The sequence below is a fragment of the Cetorhinus maximus genome, chromosome 1 (genome assembly GCF_964194155.1).
Source record: "Cetorhinus maximus chromosome 1, sCetMax3.hap1.1, whole genome shotgun sequence".
NCBI lineage: Eukaryota > Metazoa > Chordata > Chondrichthyes > Lamniformes > Cetorhinidae > Cetorhinus > Cetorhinus maximus.
The window spans coordinates 7,057,415-7,080,607 of record NC_135879.1 but is presented as its reverse complement, the minus strand read 5'-3'; the positions used below and the strand labels follow the sequence as shown (position 1 = coordinate 7,080,607).

At 40.0% G+C, this 23,193-nt stretch overlaps 2 protein-coding genes across 4 annotated transcripts in view; one reads left to right on the top strand and one right to left on the bottom strand.

Annotated features, from left to right (window-relative positions):
• LOC144698770 (SWI/SNF-related matrix-associated actin-dependent regulator of chromatin subfamily A containing DEAD/H box 1-like) overlaps positions 1 to 12,384 on the top strand; it is a 97,470-nt gene extending 85,086 nt beyond the window's left edge. The window contains exons 19-23 of one of the 2 annotated variants that reach the window (XM_078570517.1): positions 408 to 596; positions 1,850 to 1,968; positions 4,547 to 4,729; positions 10,825 to 10,934; positions 11,465 to 12,384. In XM_078570517.1, coding sequence (XP_078426643.1) covers positions 408 to 596; positions 1,850 to 1,968; positions 4,547 to 4,729; positions 10,825 to 10,934; positions 11,465 to 11,526 — 663 coding nt within the window. In that variant the 3' untranslated portion in view covers positions 11,527 to 12,384. Of the gene's footprint in view, positions 1 to 407; positions 597 to 1,849; positions 1,969 to 4,546; positions 4,730 to 10,824; positions 10,935 to 11,464 lie in introns of those variants that run through there. The other variant, XR_013580551.1, reaches the window with a different exon arrangement.
• A 3,639-nt stretch (positions 12,385 to 16,023) lies between these two features.
• The window catches only part of LOC144699285 (hematopoietic prostaglandin D synthase-like), a 593,140-nt gene continuing 585,970 nt past the window's right edge, over positions 16,024 to 23,193 (bottom strand). For both annotated transcript variants that reach the window (XM_078570565.1, XM_078570574.1), the window contains exons 5-6: positions 19,099 to 19,197; positions 16,024 to 18,057 (exon numbers count right to left, since the gene is read on the bottom strand). In XM_078570565.1, coding sequence (XP_078426691.1) covers positions 17,893 to 18,057; positions 19,099 to 19,197 — 264 coding nt within the window. In that variant the 3' untranslated portion in view covers positions 16,024 to 17,892. The remainder of the gene's footprint in view (positions 18,058 to 19,098; positions 19,198 to 23,193) is intronic.

Genomic DNA, 23,193 nt, shown 5'->3' with positions numbered 1-23,193 from the left:
AATTCTGTCTTTCTCTCCGCAGATGCTGTCAGAACTGCTGAGTTTTTCCAGCAATTTTTGTTGTTTTTGTTGAATTATTATGATCCCAGCTGAGGTTAATACTCGACAAGTCAGATCCCAGAGTGAAACCTGGCTTGATACCTAACAGAATGAAGTTCTTGCTCTGAAATAGGTGACTTCTGTATAGCATTTTGTATAGATTGGCAGTGTAAATGTGTCTTTAAACATTGCTAAACTTAAAACTATATTCCTTCTGCCAAATTTTAAAAGGGAGATAGGACCCCAGCTGTCTGCCAAACCAATTAAACTAGGCAGTACTTTGACTGTGTAAAGGCTATGATTGAGATGCAGCAAGTTGAGTAGCCTGTCCATTCACGTTTTGTTGCTAATTCATGCCCGTCTCTTAGGAGCCCACTCACAGAGATGCTAATCCTGATCTCATCCTTGAAGACATGGAGGCGATGACAGATTTTGAATTGCACCATCTGTGTCAAGAGTACAGTAGCATAAGAAGCTTTCAGTTAGAAATGGAATTGCTCTTGGATTCAGGGAAGTTCCAAATTCTGGAGAATATACTTGCAGAACTTAAGGAGGAGGTAATGTTTTAAACAATTATAATAAACCTATGCACTTTAGTTTATGGCTACCTCATGGAGCTAAATTTGAAATAACTTATGAATATTTGCTCTTGCTGTGATTATTACGTAAGATGAATGGAGTATGCATACAGCAATATTTTTGCACAGTGTCAACCTGTGACGATCAAGATTTCTCTTAAGAATCTGCTGACTTGGAGATGCATAGTAGGATCTCTGTTTTCCCCCTTCCCTCAAATGAGAATCTTGGCTGGACAAATTAATTGTCTCCTCAGAATTTTCATGATAGGTATACAGGGGGAGAAAAGGCACTCCACACAATAGTAGAGATACTGGTATTGTATCTGAAAGCCACAACCTCAATTGAAACTTGTAATAGGACTGTTTATTGATGCAGGAGATTATTGTGTTTCTAGTCTCTGGTTATGTTCAGTTTTTGTTAGTTTAATACATGATTAGTTATATTCAGATATTTTATTTCACTTCTAATATCTATCTGAGCATAGTTCAATTAGACTTAAACACACAGAATTTGTTTTCCCTCTCTTAGTACATTGAAACCTTGAAACAAAGTTACTCCTGAAGTCATGACAGAATTTCAAACTCATCATGGAGCAAAAGGACTGCAAATAGATGTGTAGCAGAGAATTTTGGATGTAAAATGGAGTCATTAAAATTCAGTTACTTCTGCTGCACTAAAGGGTTGTATTGCATTGAATTTGGATCACGTGTCTTGCATTAATAATCCTTTATATCTGCCACACACAAGACATTACGCTTTACAGCTGCAAAGCAATCTCCTATAATAAAGAGACATTTATTGACATGATCCTGAAATTTGCAAGACATGTATTAAATTCTAATTGCCCTGTAAAGTATCCACGCCAAACAAGACTCCACAGAAAGTACTTGAGTACTTAATGGGAAGACCACATTCGTAAGTGTATGTCACAAGTGTGCTTCAGACCCCAGACTTAACACCATAGGATACTTGCTATTGAACAAAACCAATGTCTGAGTGTGTTTTACAACCAGCTCACACATCTGATTAATAAACTGAGTGTTGCAATCATATTTTCAATACATTTGTAAAGTCTAGTTGCAAGAATTTTAAGATGGGTAATTTTTGATTATGCTGATAACTGGCATGCAGTGATTTTTGAACCCAACTTCATGATGCCATCATAAAATGAATAGGGTTCCAGCTCTAGTTCCATTTTATATCAACTGGTCTAATTTGTTATTGTTATCAGGGTTCCAGAGTTGTTCTCTTTAGCCAGTTTACTATGATGTTGGACATTCTAGAAGTATTCTTGAGACATCATAAGCACAGGTATCTTCGGTTGGATGGCAAAACTCCAATCTCTGACAGGTAGAGTATATGCAGATTTCTGTACCATATGTATAAAATACATTATTTTACCCGTGAGCATTTTATTGCCTCAGCCACTTTTCCCTATAAATCAGTAAGAAATTTTAACGCACATTAATTGTCACATATGATTGTAAATTACTAACACCTCGGGGTTGGAAACATTCTGTTGACTTTAAATAGAGAAATAGACAATATTCTTACATGCAAGTTTAAAAATAAAATCTAGCGGCATATTTGTATTTCTGTATTTCGCATTTTTCCTAATTAGCTCATCCTCAACAGCCTCAGAATAGATGCATTATTATGGGAGATTCCTCAGATTTATGTTTTGTCAGAGTCAAGTCTACAGTTATTACACTCTTGTTCATTTCAACAAAATGGAACCTTGTGTCTTGTTGGTACAAGGAGACTCTTCGCCTTTTCTGCTCCAGCTAGTTAAAATTTCTGAGGTCTCGCCATTTTTGCCTATTTGAAGAAGTACCTTTTTATGTGCTCATGCCACATCTTAAATTTTTCTGCACCTTTTCTCAGTGATTAGACCTTTGAAACACTTAAAAGAAGCATGCTTCAAGGCAGAGAAGGTATCATTTTCATGATGATGGATTATTTACATTTCAGGGATATGATCAACATGGATTCAGTATAGTCTCCAGTAACTAGAGAACGATTCAGGCTCTTGAATCACAGAATCACACAGTGCAGAAGAGGCCCTTCGGCCCATCATGTCTGCACCGACACATGAAACATCTGACCTACCTACCTACCTAATCCCATTTACCAGCACTTGGCCCATAGCCTTGAATGTTATGACGTGCCAAGTGCTCAACCAGGTACTTTTTAAAGGATGTGAGGCAACCCCCCTCCACCACCCTCCCAGGCAGCGCATTCCAGACTGTAACCACCGCCTGGGTAAAAAAGTTTTTCCTCATATCCACCCACCCCCCCCCACCGAAAACTCCCTGCCCCTCACTTTGAACTTACATCCCCTCGTGACTGACCCTTCAACTAAGGGGAACAGCTGCTCCCTATCCACCCTGTCCATACTCCTTTTAATCTTGTATACCTCGATCAGGTCGCCCCTCAGCCTTCTCTGCTCCAACGAAAACGACCCAAGTCTATCAAACTTCTCTTCATAACTTAAATGTTTCATCCCAGGCAACATCCTGGTGAATCTCCTCTGCACCCCTTCCAGTGCAATCACATCCTTCCTATAATGTGGTGACCAGAACTGCACACAGTACTCCAGCTGTGGCCTCACCGAGGTTCTATACAACTCCAACATGACCTCCCTACTTCTGTAATCTATGCCTTGATTGATAAAGGCAAGTGTCCCATATGCCTTTTTCACCACCCCACTAACATGCCCCTCTGCCTTCAGAGATCTATGGACACATACACCAAGGTCACTTTGTTCCTCAGAGCTTCCTAGTGTCATGCTGTTCATTGAATACTTTCTTGTTAAATTACTCCTTCCAAAGTGTATCACCTCACACTTTTCAGGGTTAAATTCCTTCTGCCACTTATCTGCCCACTTGACCATCCCGTCTATATCTTCCTGTAGCCCAAGACATTCAACCTCACTGTTAACCACCCAGCCAATCTTTGTGTCATCCACAAACTTACTAATCCTCCCCCCCACATAATCATCTATGTTGTTTATATAAAATATGAATAATAGGGGACCCAGCACAGATCCCTGTGGTATGCCACTGGACACTGGCTTCCAGTCACTAAAGCATCCTTCTGTCATTACCCTCTGTCTCCTACAACTAAGCCAATTTTGAGTCTACCTTATCAAATTATCCTGTATCCCATGTGCATTTGCCTTCTTTATAAGTCTCCCATGTGGGACCTTGTCAAAGGCTTTGCTGAAATCCATAAATGATATCAACTGCCCTAAAGTACCAGTGTGTTGTGCTTTTCAAATGTCCCAGATAAGGGTTTTGCCTCAGAATTCTTTAGAAATTGTTCTAAGTGAATCTTGGTCAAGAGGGATTTTCCTGGCACACCAGCTTTCAATTAGAGGCTTCAGTTACCACCTTATAAAGCTCCAAGCAGGCTTTTGATTTATTAGTCAATGTTTTTATTTTGGATGACTTCCATGGCTAGATATATCATTGGCACTTGAATATCTTCTTCCTTTTTCTGCTTTCTAGCTTGAGGATGCTTTGGTAGTGGGGGAAGATGCTTTTGCTTAAGTGCGTGTAACTTTTAAAGGCATGGATTTCTTTGAGGTGGTTCAAGTTGAGATAATATACGAGAAATCTATTGCACAGTGCAAGAAGCCTGAATCTCCTGAAAGTCTATGTTTTGACATTATTTTGTGCTTTTTTTAAGGAAGATATTTGATCATTTCTATTCAAAAAAAAAATGTTCATATTTCACTGCTAGATTTTTATTTTCTACCAATTTTAAATGTTTGAATTGCAGGCTTCCATTTGAAATTATGTTTGCCAACTTACTAATTAAAGCATTTTAATTCTGTAGGGAAAGGTTTGATTTTTATGAACAAAGCTTGGATTTTTAGTTGTAAACAATTTACATATGACTCTTTTTAACTGACTCTCTTTTTCAGAATCCACTTGATAGATCAGTTTAATACAGATATGGATATTTTTGTTTTCCTGTTATCAACCAAAGCCGGAGGACTGGGTATAAACCTCACCTCAGCCAACATTGTCATCCTTCATGATATTGACTGCAACCCCTATAATGATAAACAAGCAGAAGATCGATGTCACAGAGTAGGACAGAAAAAGTAAGATGAAAAATTAATGTTCACAATTCCTATTGTCAGAGATGCTTATTTCAAAGCTGCTTTAGAGCACAATATTTTGGCTTTTTCAGTGGTGCTTCATGCTTCTGATTCTCCATTTGTTGGGTGGAATAGCTGCGATACTGAGCTATTTCTGCAAAGAGGGGAATCTGAAGTAGTGAGCCCATACTGCTCTTGCATGCTTTCTGAGATCTGGTTTTAGAGATCCATTGCCAGAAGTGTGGAAAGGAAATGGCTGCCTGCTATTGGAAAGGGTCTACTATAAGTGGAAAGATAACCGTGATTAGTTCTTGCATCTGAATTTTCCATAATTCTGGTAACTTAGCAGTAATAAGTTAATGTTCAGATTATGACGAATTAAAATGTTTCTTATTCTATAGCTACAAAGATTGTGTGAAGCATTGATCAGAACAGGAATTTTCTACTTGATGACTATTCGCTGCCCTAAACTAGTTATAAGACATAGGAGCAGAAATTAGGCCAATCGGCCCATCGAGTCTGCTATGTCATTCAATCATGGCTGATAAGTTTCACGACCCCATTCTCCCGCCTTCTCCCCGTAACCTTTGATCCCGTAACCAATCAAGAACCTATCTATCTCGGTCTTAAATACACTCAACCTGGCCTCCACAGCCTTCTGTGGCAATGAATTCCATAGATTCACCACTCTCTGGCTAAAGAAGTTTCTCCTCATCTCTGTTCTAAAAGGTCTTCCCTTTACTCTGAGGCTGTGCCCTCGGGTCCTAGTCTCTCCTACTAATGGAAACATCTTCCCCACGTCCACTCTATCCAGGCCTTTCAGTATTCTGTAAGTTTCAATCAGATCCCCCCTCATCCTTCTAAACTCCATTGAGTATAGACCCAGAGTCCTCAAACGTTCCTCATATGTTAAACCTTTCATTCCTGGGATCATTCTCGTGAACCTCCTCTGGACCGTCTCCAGGGCCAGCACATCCTTCCTGAGATACGGGGCCCAAAATTGCTCACAATATTCTAAATGTGGTCTGACCAGAGCCTTATAAAGCCTCAGCAGCACATCCCTGCTTTTATATTCTAGTCTCCTCGAAATAAATGCCAACATTGCATTTGCCTTCCTAACTACCGACTTAACCTGCAAGCTAACCTTAAGAGAATCCTGGACTAGGACTCCCAAGTCCCTTTGCACTCCAGATTTCTGAATTCTCTCCCCATTTAGAAAATAGTCCATGCCTCTATTCTTCCTACCAAAGTGCATGACCTCACACTTTCCCACGTTGTATTCCATCTGCCACTTCTTTGCCCATGCTCCTACCCTGTCCAAATCCTTCTGCAGCCTCCCCGCCTCCTCAATACTACCTGTCCCTCCACCTATCTTTGTATCATCTGCAAACTTAGCCAGGATGCCCTCAGTTCCTTCATCTAGATCATTAATGTATAAAGTGAAAAGTTGTGGTCCCAACACTGACCCCTGCGGAACTCCACTAGTCACCGGCCGCCATCCTGAGAAGGACCTCCTTATCCCCACTCTCTGCCTCCTGCCAGACAGCCAATCTTCTATCCATGCTAGTACCTTGCCTCTAACACCATGGGCACTTATCTTACTGAGTAGCCTCCTGTGGCACCTTGTCAAAGGCCTTCTGGAAGTCCAAGTAGATAACATCCATTGGCTCTCCTGTGTCTAACCTACTCGTTACCTCCTCAAAGAATTCTAACAGATTTTTCAGGCATGACCTCCCCTTGATGAAACCATGCTGACTTTGCCCTATTTTACCATGCACTTCCAAGTATTCTGAAATCTCATCCTTAAGCTAGTTGAAGCTCCTGTCCTCTCAGCTCCTGCAATTCCATACTCACAATATTCTTTCCCATTTCCCCCTCTAATTTCATTGTCTTCCATCACTGTCAACGCCACCCCATTCTGTTAATACTTTTCCCGATTCCTTGTTTTGCTGTCCAGTGAGAAAAGTAAAGAGCAGGCACAAGGCACTCTATTAAAACTAGTTTAAAATTTGTAAGCTTTGCACTTGTAACTTGAATAAAGCTTCTCACAAATAACATTCTTACAACTTTTTTTTAACCACTGGGATGCAAGAAAAGGGTGAGAAAGATGGTGATTGGCTTGATGCCATTTTTATAGTGCTTTCACTTTGTCAGCATAAACTCAGTAGTACACAGCTGAACAGTGATGACTAGATACTCAGTACTTTATTAAAATTAAACTTTGAATAGCAGTTTGTCAGTTTGCCAGAGGCTGTACTTCAGGCAGAGCCAGGGGCATCGTGGTAATGTCATTGGACTAGTAAAGACCAGGCTAATGCTCTGGGGACACATTCAAATCCCACCACGGCAGCTGATGGAATTTAAATTCAGTCAATGAATCTGGAATGAAAAGCTATTCTCAGTAATAGTGACCATGAAACCATTGACGATTGTCGTAAAAACCCACCTGGTTCACTAAGAAATCGACCATCCTTACCTAGTCTGGTCTATATGCGACTCCAGGCCCACAGTAATGAGGTTGACGATTAAATCCCCTCTGAAATGGCCTATCAAATCACTCTAAAGTCTAATCCCTTTTCTGACAGCACTGTGGGTGTACTTAAACCACCTGGACTGCAGCAGTCCAAGAAGGTGGCTCATCACCACCTTCTCAATGGTAATAGGGACGCCCACATCCTGTGAATGAGTTTTTAAAAAACGATGCTTATTTGGCAGACTTTACAACAGCTGCTTTTATCCTGCAGTCAATGTATTCTCTTACCGAAGCACATATGCCCATCTGCTTCTGGTTGATGCTGTGGGGGGTGCTTGCGTTGGTGTAAAAACAACACAATTTAAATGGCATTAATCTTGCAATACAAAAGTCTGATCTCTTGGAAGACATTATGGGATTAACTGGTTACTATGTCAGATAGTAATGTTGAGATTGTAAACACTTAAGTCTGCCTCAGTTTTGCTAGGTTGCCCCTGGTTTTCAGAGCTGAGCTCCAGACCTGTCTTGTTCAAGATTTAAGAGGTTAAGTTAGTACTGTACTACTTAGAATGTTTTCACTGAAACCTGTTCCAGGGATTGTTTTGCACGAGAGTAGTGCAAAGTAGGTTTTGTTTGTACCAGCAGGAATTATAGTCAGTGTTCTTGGGCATCGAATGTAACTCAATACTACATTCCGCCAAATTGTAATGCTCCTTCAGATAAACTCTTGATATATTTTTCCTTTATGGCAACTGATTCATGATGGATTACACTAAAGATAGTAATTCAGTTTGCTGCTTATTTTGTGGTAGTTTTGGCTTTGGTGTAAGATAGTTCAGAGGTCACGAGTTACTGCTTTGTTTCGTTTTTGAACTTTATGTAAATGAATTCCAGACTTTACCTCATTGCAGACCAATAAAACTGATGTCAAAGTTCTAAAAAAAAAACCCACATTGGTTGCATAACAATATTTTCACTTATTTTGGTTTTATTTGTTATTAAAATAGATTTCATGTGTAAGGCACATTAAACAGCCAGGATAACTGTGATACACCAATTTAATGCACTTCAACTGCTAACGAGGAGTAACTGCTAAGGATCCCTTTAAAGGAATTAAATTGTGTTTTGATGTGGCTTCCAATCCCTTTCCAGCACTAAATAAATGATATAAAATGTATGATAATTAGCATTTCAGCAAATCATGAGCTAAACAGAAATGATGCAGGAAAAAGTGATTTTTCACCCCTCAGCACTATAAGGAACATGTCTGAACATATGTAAAAACAAAAAGCTAAAAGCTACTGCGGATGCTGGAAATCCAAAACAAAAACAGAATTACCTGGAAAAACTCAGCAGGTCTGGCAGCATCGGTGGAGAAGAAATCAGTTGACGTTTCGAGTCCTCACGGATTCGAAACGTCAACTGATTTCTTCTCCACCGATGCTGCCATGTCTGAACATATGCCCCAGCTCAGTTAAGTACCATTGCTCCCCTCAAAATTACAATGGCTGGAAGAAATGAATAGAATTTTTAGACCACCCTAATAGATATTTGAATACTTCTATCCCAACATTCGGCATTATGAACCATCTTAATAGCTCCAGCATAGGAGCAGTGAAGCATCCTAATTTTTTTTCAGCCTAGCATTTTCTATATTTTATATGTTGATAAACATTGTGCATCATTGGCTTGCAATTGTACCTCCACCTACCTGAGGTAACCTTTGTTCTCATCACAGATTCATGTAACCCAGAATCTAGATGGTTCAGGGTGGTGCACCTTGACACAAACTTTTATTTGTTTTCTTCATTCATGGGATGTGGGTGTCACTGGCTCGGCCAGCATTTACTGCACATCCCTAATTGCCCTTGAGAAGGTGGTGGTGAGCCACTTTCTTGAACCGCTGCAGTCCATGTGGTGTAGGTACACCCACAGTGCTGTTAGGGAGGGAGTTCCAGGATTTTGATCCAGCGACAGTGAAGGAACACCAATATGGTTCCAAGTCAGGATGGTGTGTGACTTGGATGGGAACTTGCAGGTGGTGGTGTTCCCATGCTTCTGCTGCCCTTGCCCTTTAGGTGGTAGAGATTGCGGGTTTCGAAGGTGCTGTCCAAGGAGTCTTGGTGAGTTTCCTGCAAAGCATCTTGTAGATGGCACACACTGCTGCTTCTGTGTGTCAGTGGTAGAGGAAGTGAATGTTTAAGGTGGTGGATGGGTCCCAATCAAGTAGCTGCTTTGTTCTGGATGGTGTTGAGCTTCTTGAGTGTTGTTGGAGTTGCACTCATGCAGACAAGTGGAGAGTATTCCATCACACTCCTGACTTGTGCCTTGTAGATGGTGGATAGGCTTTGGGTACTCGGGAGGTGAGTTACTCCCCACAAAACTCCCAGCTTCAGACCTGCTGTTGAAGCCATAGTATTTATATAGCTGGTCCAGTTCAGTTTCTGGTCAATATCAGGATGTTGATAGTGGGGAATTCTGTGATCGTAATGCTATTGATGTCGTGGGGAGATGGTTAGATTCTCTCTTGTTTAAAGAATAGAGTTTTGAAGAGTTTCATTTTTTAATTCAATCCAGCATTATCCATATTTGAAATTATTTAAAAACTGATTTCACCACAACTCTGGTTCTTACTGCAGCACACAGTTCTTTACTGAAGAACACAAACTAGATGGGCCAAGTGGCCTCCTTCTGCACTGTAAAGATTCTGTGAAATTAGCTGGTGAAACTTAGCTGACTTTTAGCTTACTGAGGTCTAAATTCTGACTCTACGGTGTGCAACATTGGTTATATGTGGTGGTACCAAGGCACATTCTGTGTTTGCAAAATGGCATTGTTGTAATGGCTAAATGCCAGCTGTTAATATCCTACCACTGCCACAGCCTTTAAAATCCTAATTAAAGAATCAAACTTCTTGAATTGTCTGTTGAAAAGGTCAAAGGTCATAGCATGCTTACTGCTGCTTTGGATCCTTGTCAATTTATGTTGTGCATTCCCAAAACACCCTCCCAACAGTAAGTGTGGGTTTATGGTACTGGGAGTTGTATGAATTTATAACTTATTGGAGTGGACTGCATTATCGCTACAGATTTGCATGGATAACTTTCTGTTTTCAAAGTTTCTTATGTTGCTACACTTAATAACAATTTCAGATTTGAAATGGGGGTTTCCAGCCATTTGTCAATGGAGAAATAATTACTATGCTTTTAAAAGATAGAAATCTTACCAGGAAGAAAATGTTACACAACCAAATTAATGATACAGGTGTTCAAAATATTTCAAGCTTTCTAAATTTTAGGTCAGAACTGCTTAATCCCTGCAGCTGTGGGCTAGGTGCTGTATCCACTATAACAGACCTGTTTCATGCAAGAGGGCTTAAGCCAGAAACAGTGACATCTCTCAAACCTTCCATTAGATGTAGCAGGGAGACAGACAGGTTTGTTACTAGAAGAGCAAAGGGGAACTTTTTATTGGAACTAAATAAATAAATAGCTACCACAAGTAATTATTGAAGCAAAAACTACCACATCGTTTAGAAGATAATTGAATCAATATTTGAGAAGGAAGAATATGAAAAGATACAAGGAAACTCAATCTTACTCTTGCAATTTTTTTTTGTTTGTAGGATAGTGCATGTTGTAAAACTGATCAGCAAAGGGACAATTGAAGAGTCCATGCTTAAAATTGGTGAACATAAACTGAAACTAGAACAGGATATGACTTCAACAGAAACAGGTGAGTTATGCAGTTGAATACCCCATATCATGTTTTTCCCTTCTCCTCAATACAAATTGTACTCCAGTTTCTTTTAGTTTGCAGTTAGCAATATTGAAAAAAGATGGCTGCACAGAACAGCTTTTTCGACATACTTGCTACATATACAAAGCTTTTTATTCAAATTCCTCTTTTCTTTTGGATCTCATCTTCCATGAGCATATATGTTGTCCTGGAAAAGTCCTTGCAAAAACCTGAGGAGGAAGAATGACTTTTGTCCCATGAACGTGGACAAGATTTGAAGCCATTTCCCACTGGTAAAAGGATAATGTACCAACCACATGATACCATCCACTCTCTTTCTATCCTTCATTTTTCTGCCTCATTTTTAAGAAAATGTTTTCTTATCCATGACCTTCCCATTGCTTCTGTCATGGTTTCACTACCAATACCAATTGTAAGCTACATTTACAGGATTTTAAATTGCCTGTACTTAAAACTGCTGTAGATGTTGCCAAGTTTGTTTTAATGTGAATTTCTTTGTTTTTAAGGAGGCGAGGGAAACATTCCACTTAATATAGCAACACTGTTGAAGACTTCGTTAGGGTTGTAACAATCGCCTGCCCTTTCCTACATCCCCATAAGCATTGTTTGGATAAGCCAACTGAATTCTGTGCGGAACACAGCTCGGAAAAGGAACCGCTGATGCTGTAATTGAAAGCAGTGAAACAGTCAATTAACAAAAGACTCCAATCATTTTTTTTTCTGATGTGATGTAGTATGCTTTTTAATGAGAAAATGGGAGCTGGGACCATATCTGTGTGAGAATACTGATCCAGAATCTGACCATATCCAAACATACCAGAAACAAATTTTGATCTTTATTAATATAATATTGCTGTAGTTTCACCTTTAGGCCACAAGTAGGCCTTACTGAAGCAGCCTTAACGGTAAAGATCCTCTCTAGTGGTAAAACATTGGTACCACAGCATTACAATTTGATGTTTTCTGTCCTTTTCCAGATTCTGTAACTTCACAATTTTCTCAGACCAGACATTTTGTTTATTCTGATGTATTCATTTCTATTTGGCCTATGTTTCTCAATAAATTGTTTCCAATAAGGAATGTAGTGCTAATCAGAACTGTAAACTTACTAAGAAAATGCTCTATACCTACCAGCTGTGAATTCCACTAACAAATCCTTCAAAAATGAAGAGACATCTCTCAATTTGTGGTAATTTTAATATTTCTGTGAACTTCCTATCTCCAGATACAGTAAGACTTGTGTGTTGACCCAAAAATTGGATTCTTACTTTGGTTTCTCAGTTTTGTGTTGCTTTGTGTATTCATAGTGAGAATTACTGTACCATCTGTGAAGCCATATTTGCTTTGTTTACCTGATCTGGTGTACTGTTACTAACTGAAAAGGAGAAATTAAGTGCAAATAAAGATTCTGCAGTTTTGAAATATAGGTTCTAGTGCTAAAGTATTTTCTTGTTAGTACTTCTGTTGAGGATCATTAAGTGTGTATTCTGATGCTGCTTGTTATTGCAAATTGGAATTTCCACCAATCCTGTTAATGGAGGAGGAAACTCGTCAACCTGTTACTACTTCAGGAAAGGCTAATCATAGTGAAGTGATCTCTCACTCTCACCCTGGTCATTTACAGCCTAATTTGGATGCTGTCCTTCAGTCACAATCTCTCAACAACAGCTGTGTTTCTGTTGTCTCAGTAGAATCAGAGCATAGTTACAGCCCTTCAGCCTGCTGAGTCTGTGCTGGCTTTCTGCAAGTCCAGCACACCTAGTCCCATTCCCCTGCCCTTTCCATGTAGACCTGTAAACGTTTTCTCTTCATGTGCTTATCCAATTCCCTTTTGAAAGCCATGCTTGAATCTGCTTTCATCGTACACGCACACTCAATGCATTCCTAAGCACTCACTGCATACCAAAAACATTTCTCTCATGTCGCCATTAATTCTTTTGCCATTCACCTTAAATTGTTCCAACAGAAACAATTTCTCTGTATCTACTCCCTCTCGACCCCTCGTGGTTTTGAACACCTCTATTAAATCACCTCTCGGCCTTCTCTTCAAGGAGAACAACCCCAGTTTCTCCAATCTATCTGGATAACTGAACTCACCCCCATCCCTTGGAACCATTCTCAAATCTTTATTGCACCTTCTTTAATACCTTCACACCCTTAAGTGCTGTGCCCAGAATTGGACACGACTCCAGTTGAGACCCAACCAGTTTTGTAAAAGTTCATCATAAATTCTTGCTTTAGTACTTTCAGGATCCCATTTGCCATTTTAATCACTTTTTCAACCTTACCCTGCAATCTTCAATGATTTGTGCACATTATACCCCAGGTCCCTCTGCTTCTGCACCCACTTTAGAATTGTATCCTTTAGTTTATATTGCCCCTCCTTGTTCTCCTAACAAAATGTCATTCACACTTTTTTTCTCTGCATTAAATTTCACCTGCCTCGAGTCCACTCATTCCACCAACCTGTCCATAGATCCTCAAAGTCTATCACTATCCTTCTCACAGTTCACAACACTTCCAAGTTTTGTGTCATCTGCAAATTTTAAAACTGTGCCCTATACTTCCAAGTCATTAAATTGGATCACGAAAAGTAGTGAACCTAATACGGACCCCTGGGGAACCACACTGTATACCATCCTCCAGTCTGAAAAACAACTGTTCACCACAACTCAGTTTCCTGTCATTCAACCAACTTTGTATTCCCACTGCCACTGTCCCTTTTATTTCACAGACTTCAACTTTGCTGGCAAGCCTGTTATGTAGCACTTTATCAAACACCATATGTAGATCACATTACCCTCATCAACCCTCTCTGTTACCTCATCAAAAAATACTCAATCAAGGTGGTTAAACATGATTTTCCATTAAACCTATGCTAGTTTTCCTTAATTAATATACACTTGTCCAAGTGACTTAATTTTGTCCTGGTTTAACCTAAAACCTTTCCCGCCACCAAGATTAAACTAACTGGCCTGTAGTTGCTGGGCTTATCCTTGCAATGTTTTTTGAACAAAGGTGTAACATTTGAATTTCTCAAAGCCCTCTGACACTATCCCTCTGTGAAAGGTGAATTGGAAGATTATGGCCAGTACCTGCAATTTTCACATTTATTTCCCTCAGCATCCTCAGCTACATCTCTGGTGCATGTGACGACAGAATATTAAACACCATTAACCTTTATAATATCAACTCTTTGTCAATTTTTAGCCTACAGTATCGCAACTACCTCCACATTACTGACTATGGAGCATCTTCCTTGGTAAAGACATAGATGCAAAGCACACATTTAGCCATGCCCTCTGCCTCCATGTGTAGATCCCCTTTATGGTCCCTAATTAGTTACACCCCTTCTTACTACTGTTTTACTATTTATACATCTATAGAATATTTTTGCATTAGCTGCAAATCTCTTCAAATACACTCTCTCTGCCTCTTATTTCCTTTACATTTCCCCCTTAAACTTTCTATATTCAACCTGGTTCTCATATGTATTATCAACCTCTCATCCAACATTGGCTCCCTTTTTTTCCCCTTCATCTGTCTAGGTACTTCACTGATTGTTTACAGTCCTCATTACTGTTAACAATGCTCCCTACCTTTTATGCTTGTCTGAAAATGTTGATGTGCTGCCTGTACTCAGCTCTTTAACTATTGGGTGTAATGAAAATGCCCTCTTCACCAATGATATCTGCTCCATTAAGTGATAATTCCCTTACTGGACTATACAGTTGATAGAGGTGGGCAGACAATTGCAGCGATGCAAAATTCAGTTGTAGAAATCACTGGTAAAGTTGAGTTATTTAAAAATCCCAGAGGGAAACTTTAAACAACCTATATCATAACCTATATTTTTAAGTGGTATGTTTGAGGTACAGCTCTAAATTCAGGAACCAGACCATCAGTTCTCGAGAGGTTTTTTTTATATTAAGCTAAATGAAACATTATATGAAGTTACAACACACTAAACACATACACATGGCTACAAATTACTCCCATCATAACTTTTAAATTCTGACTAATCTCTATTAAGGCAAGAGCAACCCATAGACTTTCAGCAGACACCAGGCAAAGCATTTTCACCTTACAAATTCAAAATGAGGTCCCTTTCACTTTGGTTCCTGTGGAGACATTTGGAGGCTTACAGCTGCTTTGATCTTGCATTGCCTCTGCCCTGCACGCACAAAGCTGCTGAAGTTATACCTAGCACAGCTCATTGAATGTAAATTCCCATTGTGTCACCAGCCTCTTCTAACAATAAAACCCCTTTCATAGTACCAATTTTATTAGTAATACAAAAATATATTGCTTGGCCTCTGCTCGCTAGGTGCCAGATTTCAGTCGCCGCCTTAAATGCTGTATTCAAAAAATGAAAACGCACTCTACTTCTCTTACATCTCAAAACTCGTACACATCAAAACACCCAGACTAGCTGGCTTTAATCCAATTAAGACACACCCACAGATTAAACCTCTATTTTAAAAGAAAAATATTTTCCAATAATATATATATTAATAGCTTCATGACATGGGCTCTGGTCGAGGTGTTGCCATGGAGAATGCACTAGGGAGCTGTTGTTATCCTCCAAGCTTTTGTTTAAATTCGAAAAAGGCATGTCAACTCTGGTCGAGGCATTTCCATGGGGAATGCACCAGAAAGCAGTTGTGCCCCATGCTTTAGTTTAAAAAAAAATGCAATGCCTGGAACATATTCTTTTTATGCAGAGGACATATACAAATATATGTAGCTTCTAGCAAGTGTAAATGAGCCACATTGCAAGTTCGGCTGATCTTAAATTGATTGTTAGTGTAGTTATTAGCACATTCAGGATTGTTCAGTAAGTGCTGTCTAATTTCAGCAATGCATCGATCAATCAGTCAACTCATCCGTGTCCATTAGAAGTTGTTGGCTAGCCATGGATGTGGTTGCAGTGACAATGTTTTAGTAGAAAATGCTTTAACGTACTCAGATATTACAAGTAAATGTTGTTCACATGTGTAAATGCTTAAATGTCTCCTGCCGTTCAGTAAAGCACTCGAAGACCAAATCAACACTCGCACACTGCTTTTTGTCACACCATTTTATCAACAAATGCACAAAAATGTTAAAATACATATACAAATATTCTCATTTACTGGTCAGAAATGCAATTAGCTTGGCTACATTCGGATTCACAGTTAGCCGTCATGGCTAGTATATTAGACATTGGTCATTGTATTGGGCACTAGTCTAATCTATGCTGAAACAAAGGGCATGAGATATGGAGAAAAAGTAGAGGAGCTTAATATCCGCAGCCTAGACAGAAGGTGGTTAAGGGGTAAGCTCACTGAAGTGTGTAACGGTAGGTTTGTGTGAAGTAGCTAAGGCAGACTTATTCCCCACTTATTTTACAGTGGCTGTTGGCATAGAAAAGAAGGTGGGATTAATTTTAGATTGCTGCCACTCTACCATTATTCATGCTTCCAATTCTCCAAATTTGGTTTAAATGCTTGTACATTCACATCTGTAACCCTCAATCCTGACTCCAATTTTGGGGGCATTGAGCCTTATTCTCTTTTTCCTGATTTAATGTTTTTAATATCCCTTGTTCGTCCTATAACAACTTATTTATCTCACTCCCTCATGAAGTTTTCTTATCTCTTTCTACTTTGATAATATATTATTCCGATTCATTTCAGTTAAGCTTTCTGCTTCTACCCCTAGGGCTTTCTTAATCCTGTTCTCGTCACCCCCACCATGTTTGTTTAAGTGCTCTTTCCCAACCCCCGGCTTAAAACCTCTCCATTCACCTGCCCTGCAAGAACATTGGCATTATTCAGTTCAGATGAAGGCTTTTGTTTCATTATAGCCTTGTAGTAACTCCAGAGCTCATTCTGACGACCCAAGAATGTGAGCCCTTCCTTCACCAGCCGCACAGCAACATGTTGACCTCCCTAATCTTTCTAAATGCATCCAGCACAAGAACTGGCCAAAGATTATCACCCTTCAGCTCTTTTATCAATCTCATACCTAATTCTTTGAACTCCCTCTCTAAGCTCTCAAACCTATTTGTCATTTGTTTCGACTAGCTTTTGCCTGCTCTCTCTCCATTCCCCGATATTTTCTAACCTATTTTGTAAGATCTTTCATTCTGACGCCAGGAAGGCAGCATACCAGGCAAGTCGACTCTGGTCAAGGCATTGCCAAGGAGAGTGAACCAGGGAATGATTAAACAAGGGCATATCCAAGCCTTTCACCTTTTTCAGCTAAATAAAATCTTAGGGGACAGTCATTCCCCATGGCAATCAGCACTCTCATGCAGTTTAATTCTTGCTCCCTTTACAATTGGTATTCTTGAAAATCTGTCCTGATGAGTGCAAGACAAAAAGCTTGGACAGCATGTCTCTTTTTTCAGCAATATTTAAGTTCTGTACTGCCAAACAACTATCAGAAGTTTATATTAATATAAGAACAGGAGTAGGCCATTCAACCCCTTGAACCTGTTCCACCATTCATTGAGATCATGGCTGATCTTTGACTTCATTTACCCACCTTGGTTCCCATAGCACAGATTTTGGGGAGAGTTCCAGACTTCTACTAACGTTTGTGTAAAGAAGTACTCACTGACATCGCCCAGAACGTACGAGCTCTAATTTTAAGTTTATGCCCCCTTGTTCAGAGAGTCAGTTTTTCTATCTATCCTAACAAATCATTAAACCCTTTAATCTTCTTGACTCAAGGGAAACCTAGCCTTTACAGCCTCTCTTCCTTATATGTTTAGATGAATGGTCAACAAATGAGAAACTTACAAGTTTACATATTCAAAATCCATTATTACAAAACCAAGACTGTTGTTGGAAAATACAGTTTAAAGAATTATACTGTTCTTTAGAAAATAATTTCCATTTTTATGAACTTTAACAAGTGCTTTTAAGTGGAGGCCAATGCTGTAATGTTACAACGGAGTTTTTGGTCTCTGTTCTATCCAGGCTGCAATTTTAGGGAGAGCTTCCACACGTTCTTTCAAAGCTAACAATTTGGGATAGCTGTGCAAGATGTCAACATTTAGATTGGTGAGGGTGATGGAACAGACAGCCCAATGAAAGTCAGCCCAGGTAACCTAAAAAAAAAAAATACATTATTTTTAAAATGGCTATTTTGCATTCAGAATGGCTCTTTTGAATTAGAGTTCAATATAAACAACTGTCTTAGTAAAGTGGCCACCATCATTGATGCTGGGTGTGCTCAGCCACTGCATATAGTTTATCCTTCAGGCCCATTATGTTAATACTTAACTGATTTTGTTCCCTCTCTTATGATCAATTTTCCCTCTCCCATCTTGCAAAGGAACTGACTGATATCCAGTCACTGATGTGGTCATTCTTAGGATGATGTGAATCGCTGGGTGAAAAACAACACAATCCATCTAGTTTACCCTCTATGACCCTGGTGGTTGCAGGATTCTATGGAGCTGATGATTAATTATAGCAATCAATCTCTATCGAGTAATCAGGCAGACATGAGGCCACAAACATACCAGGGTGGAGAGGTTTGGGGCCCACAGCTCTTTCAAACATGCTACACTTGCTGCACATCATGTCGTGTCTCAAGTTACTCATATATTGTTTCCCAGAAAAAAGATGCGTGAATTTAGATATTTGTATATTATTAAGTGGCAATGGGCCATCACAGCTGAGTCAGACCTGATTCTGTCGCTATCCTCTCCTGGCTTTCACACGCACAATGTAAGCAATGGCCATTCAATAACTCGATGTGGAGCAGGGTTTTATCCCTTACTACCCCAGGGAATTTGAGGCCAGTTGTAGTGTCTTTACCGACTTTCACACTGAGAAGAGAACGTTCATCACAGACCGGGGGTGGTATCTGGAGCCCTCCATGCCCACATAGCTAATTGAGTAAACTAAATGAGATGAGGAGAATGGACCAACATTAAATGGTCTTGCTTGCTGAATTTTCCTTTGTTCCCCATGGAATAAATCCCAAGAACGGATTCTTCCTTTGGAGAAGTTGGTTGTGATATCATGATCAACACTTGCAGTGGGCGAGCTTCCCAGCTAGGAGTAGCCTTTTATTCCCTCTGGTTGGCCTTTACTGTGATTCTCCTGCATGTGAATTATAAACTTTAATAAATTATACTCACTGAATCACCAACAAACCACATTTGGTCTCCCAAGAGCTGGTTTAAACCATCCAGAAGTAAGGGGATCTTATTGGCGAAAACGTCTTCCATAATCTTTTCCTGTAAAGGAGAAAGTCATTATCTCTTGCAGTTAAACCAACTCACTGAATCTGTAAATGTTACACAGCACAAACAGTTTAATGCAAGTGCTTCCTCTGCCATCAATGGATGTTAGTGCTCTTTACCACGGAGACCATATAGGGTCATAAGCTTAGCTCAGGGTCAAAGGTTAGATGGTAAAGGTTAAAAGCAATCTGCTTACATACATACATACGAACACATGAATTAGGAGCAGGAATAGGCCATTTGGCCCCTCGAGCCTGTTGCGGCATTCAATAAGGTCATAGCTGATCTGATTGTGGCCTCAACTCCACATTCAGTAAATGGCAGAACACTTAAGTGCATTGACGGGCAGAGGGATCTGGGTGTACAGGTCCACAGGTCACTGAAAGTGGCAACGCAGGTGGATAAGGTAGTCAGGAAGGCATATAGCATGCTTGCCTTCATTGGCAGGGGTATTGAGTATAAAAGCTGGGAAGTCATGCTGCAGCTGTATAGAACCTTGGTTAGGCCACACTTGGAATATTGCGTGCAATTCTGGTCACCACAATACCAGAAGGATATGGAGGCGTTGGAGAGGGTGCAGAGGAGGTTTACCAGGATGCTGTCTGGTCTGGAGGTTATTAGCTATGAGGAGAGGTTGGAGAAACTCGGATTGTTCTCACTAGAGCGACGGAGATTGAGGAGCGACTTGATAGAAGTTTACAAAATTATGAGTGGCATGGACAGAGTAGATAGTCAGAAGCTTTTTCCCAGGGTGGAAGTGTCAATTACTAGGGGACATAGATTTAAGGTGAGAGGAGAAAACTATAGAGGAGATGTGCGGGGTAAGTTTTTTACACAGAGGGTAGTGACTGTCTGGAATTTGCTGCCAGAGGAGGTGGTGGAAGCAGGTACGATAGTGGTGTTTAAGAGGCAGCTTGACAAATATATGAATAGGATGGGAATAGAGGGATACAGACCCCGGAAGTGCAAAATGTTTTAGTTGACGTGCAATATGATCGGCGCAGGCTTGGAGGGCCAAAGGGCCTGTTCCTGTGCTGTACTTTTCTTTGTTCTTTATTCTATTCCACCTACCCCAGATAACCTTTGACTCCCTTGTTAGTCAAGAATCTATCTACCTCTGTCTTAGAAATATTCATTGACCCTGTCTCCACCACTCTGTGAGGAAGAGAGTTCCAAAGATCCACTATCCTCTGAGAGAAAATATTTTAAGAAATAAGACCCTTTATTTTTAAACTGTGTCCCCCTAGTTCTAGTCTCTGCCACAAGGGGAAATATCCTTTCAGCATTCACCCTGTCAAGTCCCCTCAGGACCTTATATGTTTCAGTAAGATCACCTCTCAATAAACTCCAATGGATGCAGGCCCAGTCTGCCCAAACTTTCATCATAAGATAATACCCCCATCCAGGTATCAGCCAAGTGAGCTTTCTCTAAACTGCTTCTAACGCATTTTTATCCTTTCTTAAGTAAGGAAACCAAAATTGTACACAATACTCTAGATGTGTTCTCACCAACGCCCTGTAACAACTTCAGCTTAACATCCCTACTTTTATATTCTATTCCTCTTGCAATAAACGACAACATTCTATTTGCCTTCCTAATCGCTCACTGTAGCTGTGTACTAACTTTTTCTGATTCATGTACTCGGACACCCAGATCCCTCTGTACCTCAAGAGTTCTGCAATCTCTCTCTATTTAAATAATATGCTGCTTTTCTATTCTTCCTGCCAAAATGGACAAGTTCACATTTCCAACATTATACTGCCATCTGCCAAATTTTTGCCCACTCATTTAACCTATTGCAGGCTCCTTATGTCCTCTTCACAACTTACTTTCCTACCTACCTTTGTGTCAACACCAAATTTAACAACAATACATTCGGTCTCTTCCTCCAAGTCATTGATATAAATTTTGAATAGTTGAGGCCCCAGCATTCCACTCTTGTCAACCCAAAAAAGAGCCATATATCCCTAGTCTCTGCTTCCTGATAGCTAACCAATCCCCTATCCATGCTAATATGTTACCCCCTACACCGTGAACTCTTATTTTGCATAGTAACCTTTATGTGGCACCTTGTCAAATACCTTCTGAAATCTAAGTACAGCACGTCCACTGGTTCCCCTTTATCCAAGTTGCTTGTTACTTCCTCAAAGAACTCTAATTAATTAGTCAAACATGATTTCCCTTTCTCAAAACCATGTTGACTCTGCTCGATAGCACTGAGATTTTCTAAATGCCCCGCTATAACCTCAATAATAGATTCCAGCAATTTTCCATTGACAGGTGTTAAGCTAACTGGCCTGTAGTTTCCTGTTTTCTGTCTCCTTCCTTTCTTGAATAGAGTCACATTTGCTATTTTCCAATCTGATAGGAACTTTGCAGAATCTAGGGAATTTTGGAAAATTAAAACTAATGATCAATTATCTCAGCAGCCACTTCTTTTAAAACCCTAGGATGAAGTCCATCAGGACCTGGGAACTTGTCAGCTTTTAGTTCTAATAATTTTCTGAGTACCCTTTCCCTGATGATTGTAATTTTTTTTAAGTTCCTCTCTCCCTTTCACCACCTGATTCACAATTATTTCTGGGATGTTATGTGTATCCTCTACAGTGAAGGCAGATGCTGAATATCTATCTGAGGTAATGCCAAAGAACAGAATGGAGTGATGACGGACTTGTGGGTGAGTCCAAAACTAGGGACCATAAAGATTAGATAGTCGCTAATAAAACCAATAAAGGATTCAGACGAAATGTCTTTACCTAGAGAGTACAGTCGTGAGAATGTGAAACTTGCAACCACCAGAAATAGTTGATGGGAATAGTATGGACTCATTTGAAAGGAAGCTAGATAAGCACATGACCGAGAAATGGATAGGAGGATATGTTGATGGGATAAGAGGAACTAGGGATGGCACGAGGCTCACGTGCAACAAAGCACTGACCAGTTCCTGTGTGCTGTAAGTTCCTTGTAATTCTATGTACAGTCATGGTATTCTAGAATTATACACATCTTTACTTGTAAGAGTTGCAGCATTGCAACAAGGATTAAAAGATGTCCTGCTTCGCTAGATATTAATCACTTTGCCCCCTGTCTGCCTCAGCACCATACAACGGGGATGTGTGCCAGGTCTCTGAAAGATGCTCCAAACAGCACCATGAGCAACTCTTCCAGTTGGAGAAGTAGGAGGCGTGAACAGTTTGATATCCAGAAGCTTTGAACAAACTCTGTTGAAATATCTATGATCATACAAAATGTCTTCTGATCTCTTCACTCCCCTAGCCTTCTCCCCTAGCCCACTCCTCCATGTCAAATCCTGCTTGGGGCACTATTTTGGACATGGGATTGTGAGCACTGAAGCTAAATGATTGTAAGTGAGATTTTGCCACACTTTGAGTTGTATATTTTTAAAAGTTGCTGTGGAATTTGCTGCCTGATACTGAAAGTGCATTGGGTCAAGATTTTCAATACAGATGAAAAAACATGGACGCATCACTTTCAAATAGGGGAAAATAAAAGCCTAGCATTTACATAGTGCATGCAATAGTTCACAACCTCAGGTTAATCCAAAGTATTTTACAAGTTGTTGAAGTTTAGTCACTGTTGTAAAACGTAGGCAACACAGCAACTAATTTGCTCACAGCAAACTCCCACAAACAGCAAACTCCCACAAACAGCAATGTGATAATGACCAGCTAATATGTTTTTAGGTCTTGGTTGTGTTCCCTTTCATAAGGATAGCACCTGAAGGGAAAAAAGTTGCAGGGGTACAGGGGAAGAACAGGAGAGAGACGGGTTAAATTACTCTTGCAAAGAATCAGCACGAACCCGACAAGCTAAAACACCTCCTTCTCTGTTGTAGCCATTCTATGCAATCTGGCTGTTATCACATTGTTGTTTGTGGGAATAATAAATATTGTCCAGAACTCCAGGGAAAACCCCTGCCTCTTCTTTGAAATAATGCCTTGGAATTCGCCGCATCCACTTTAGAGGAG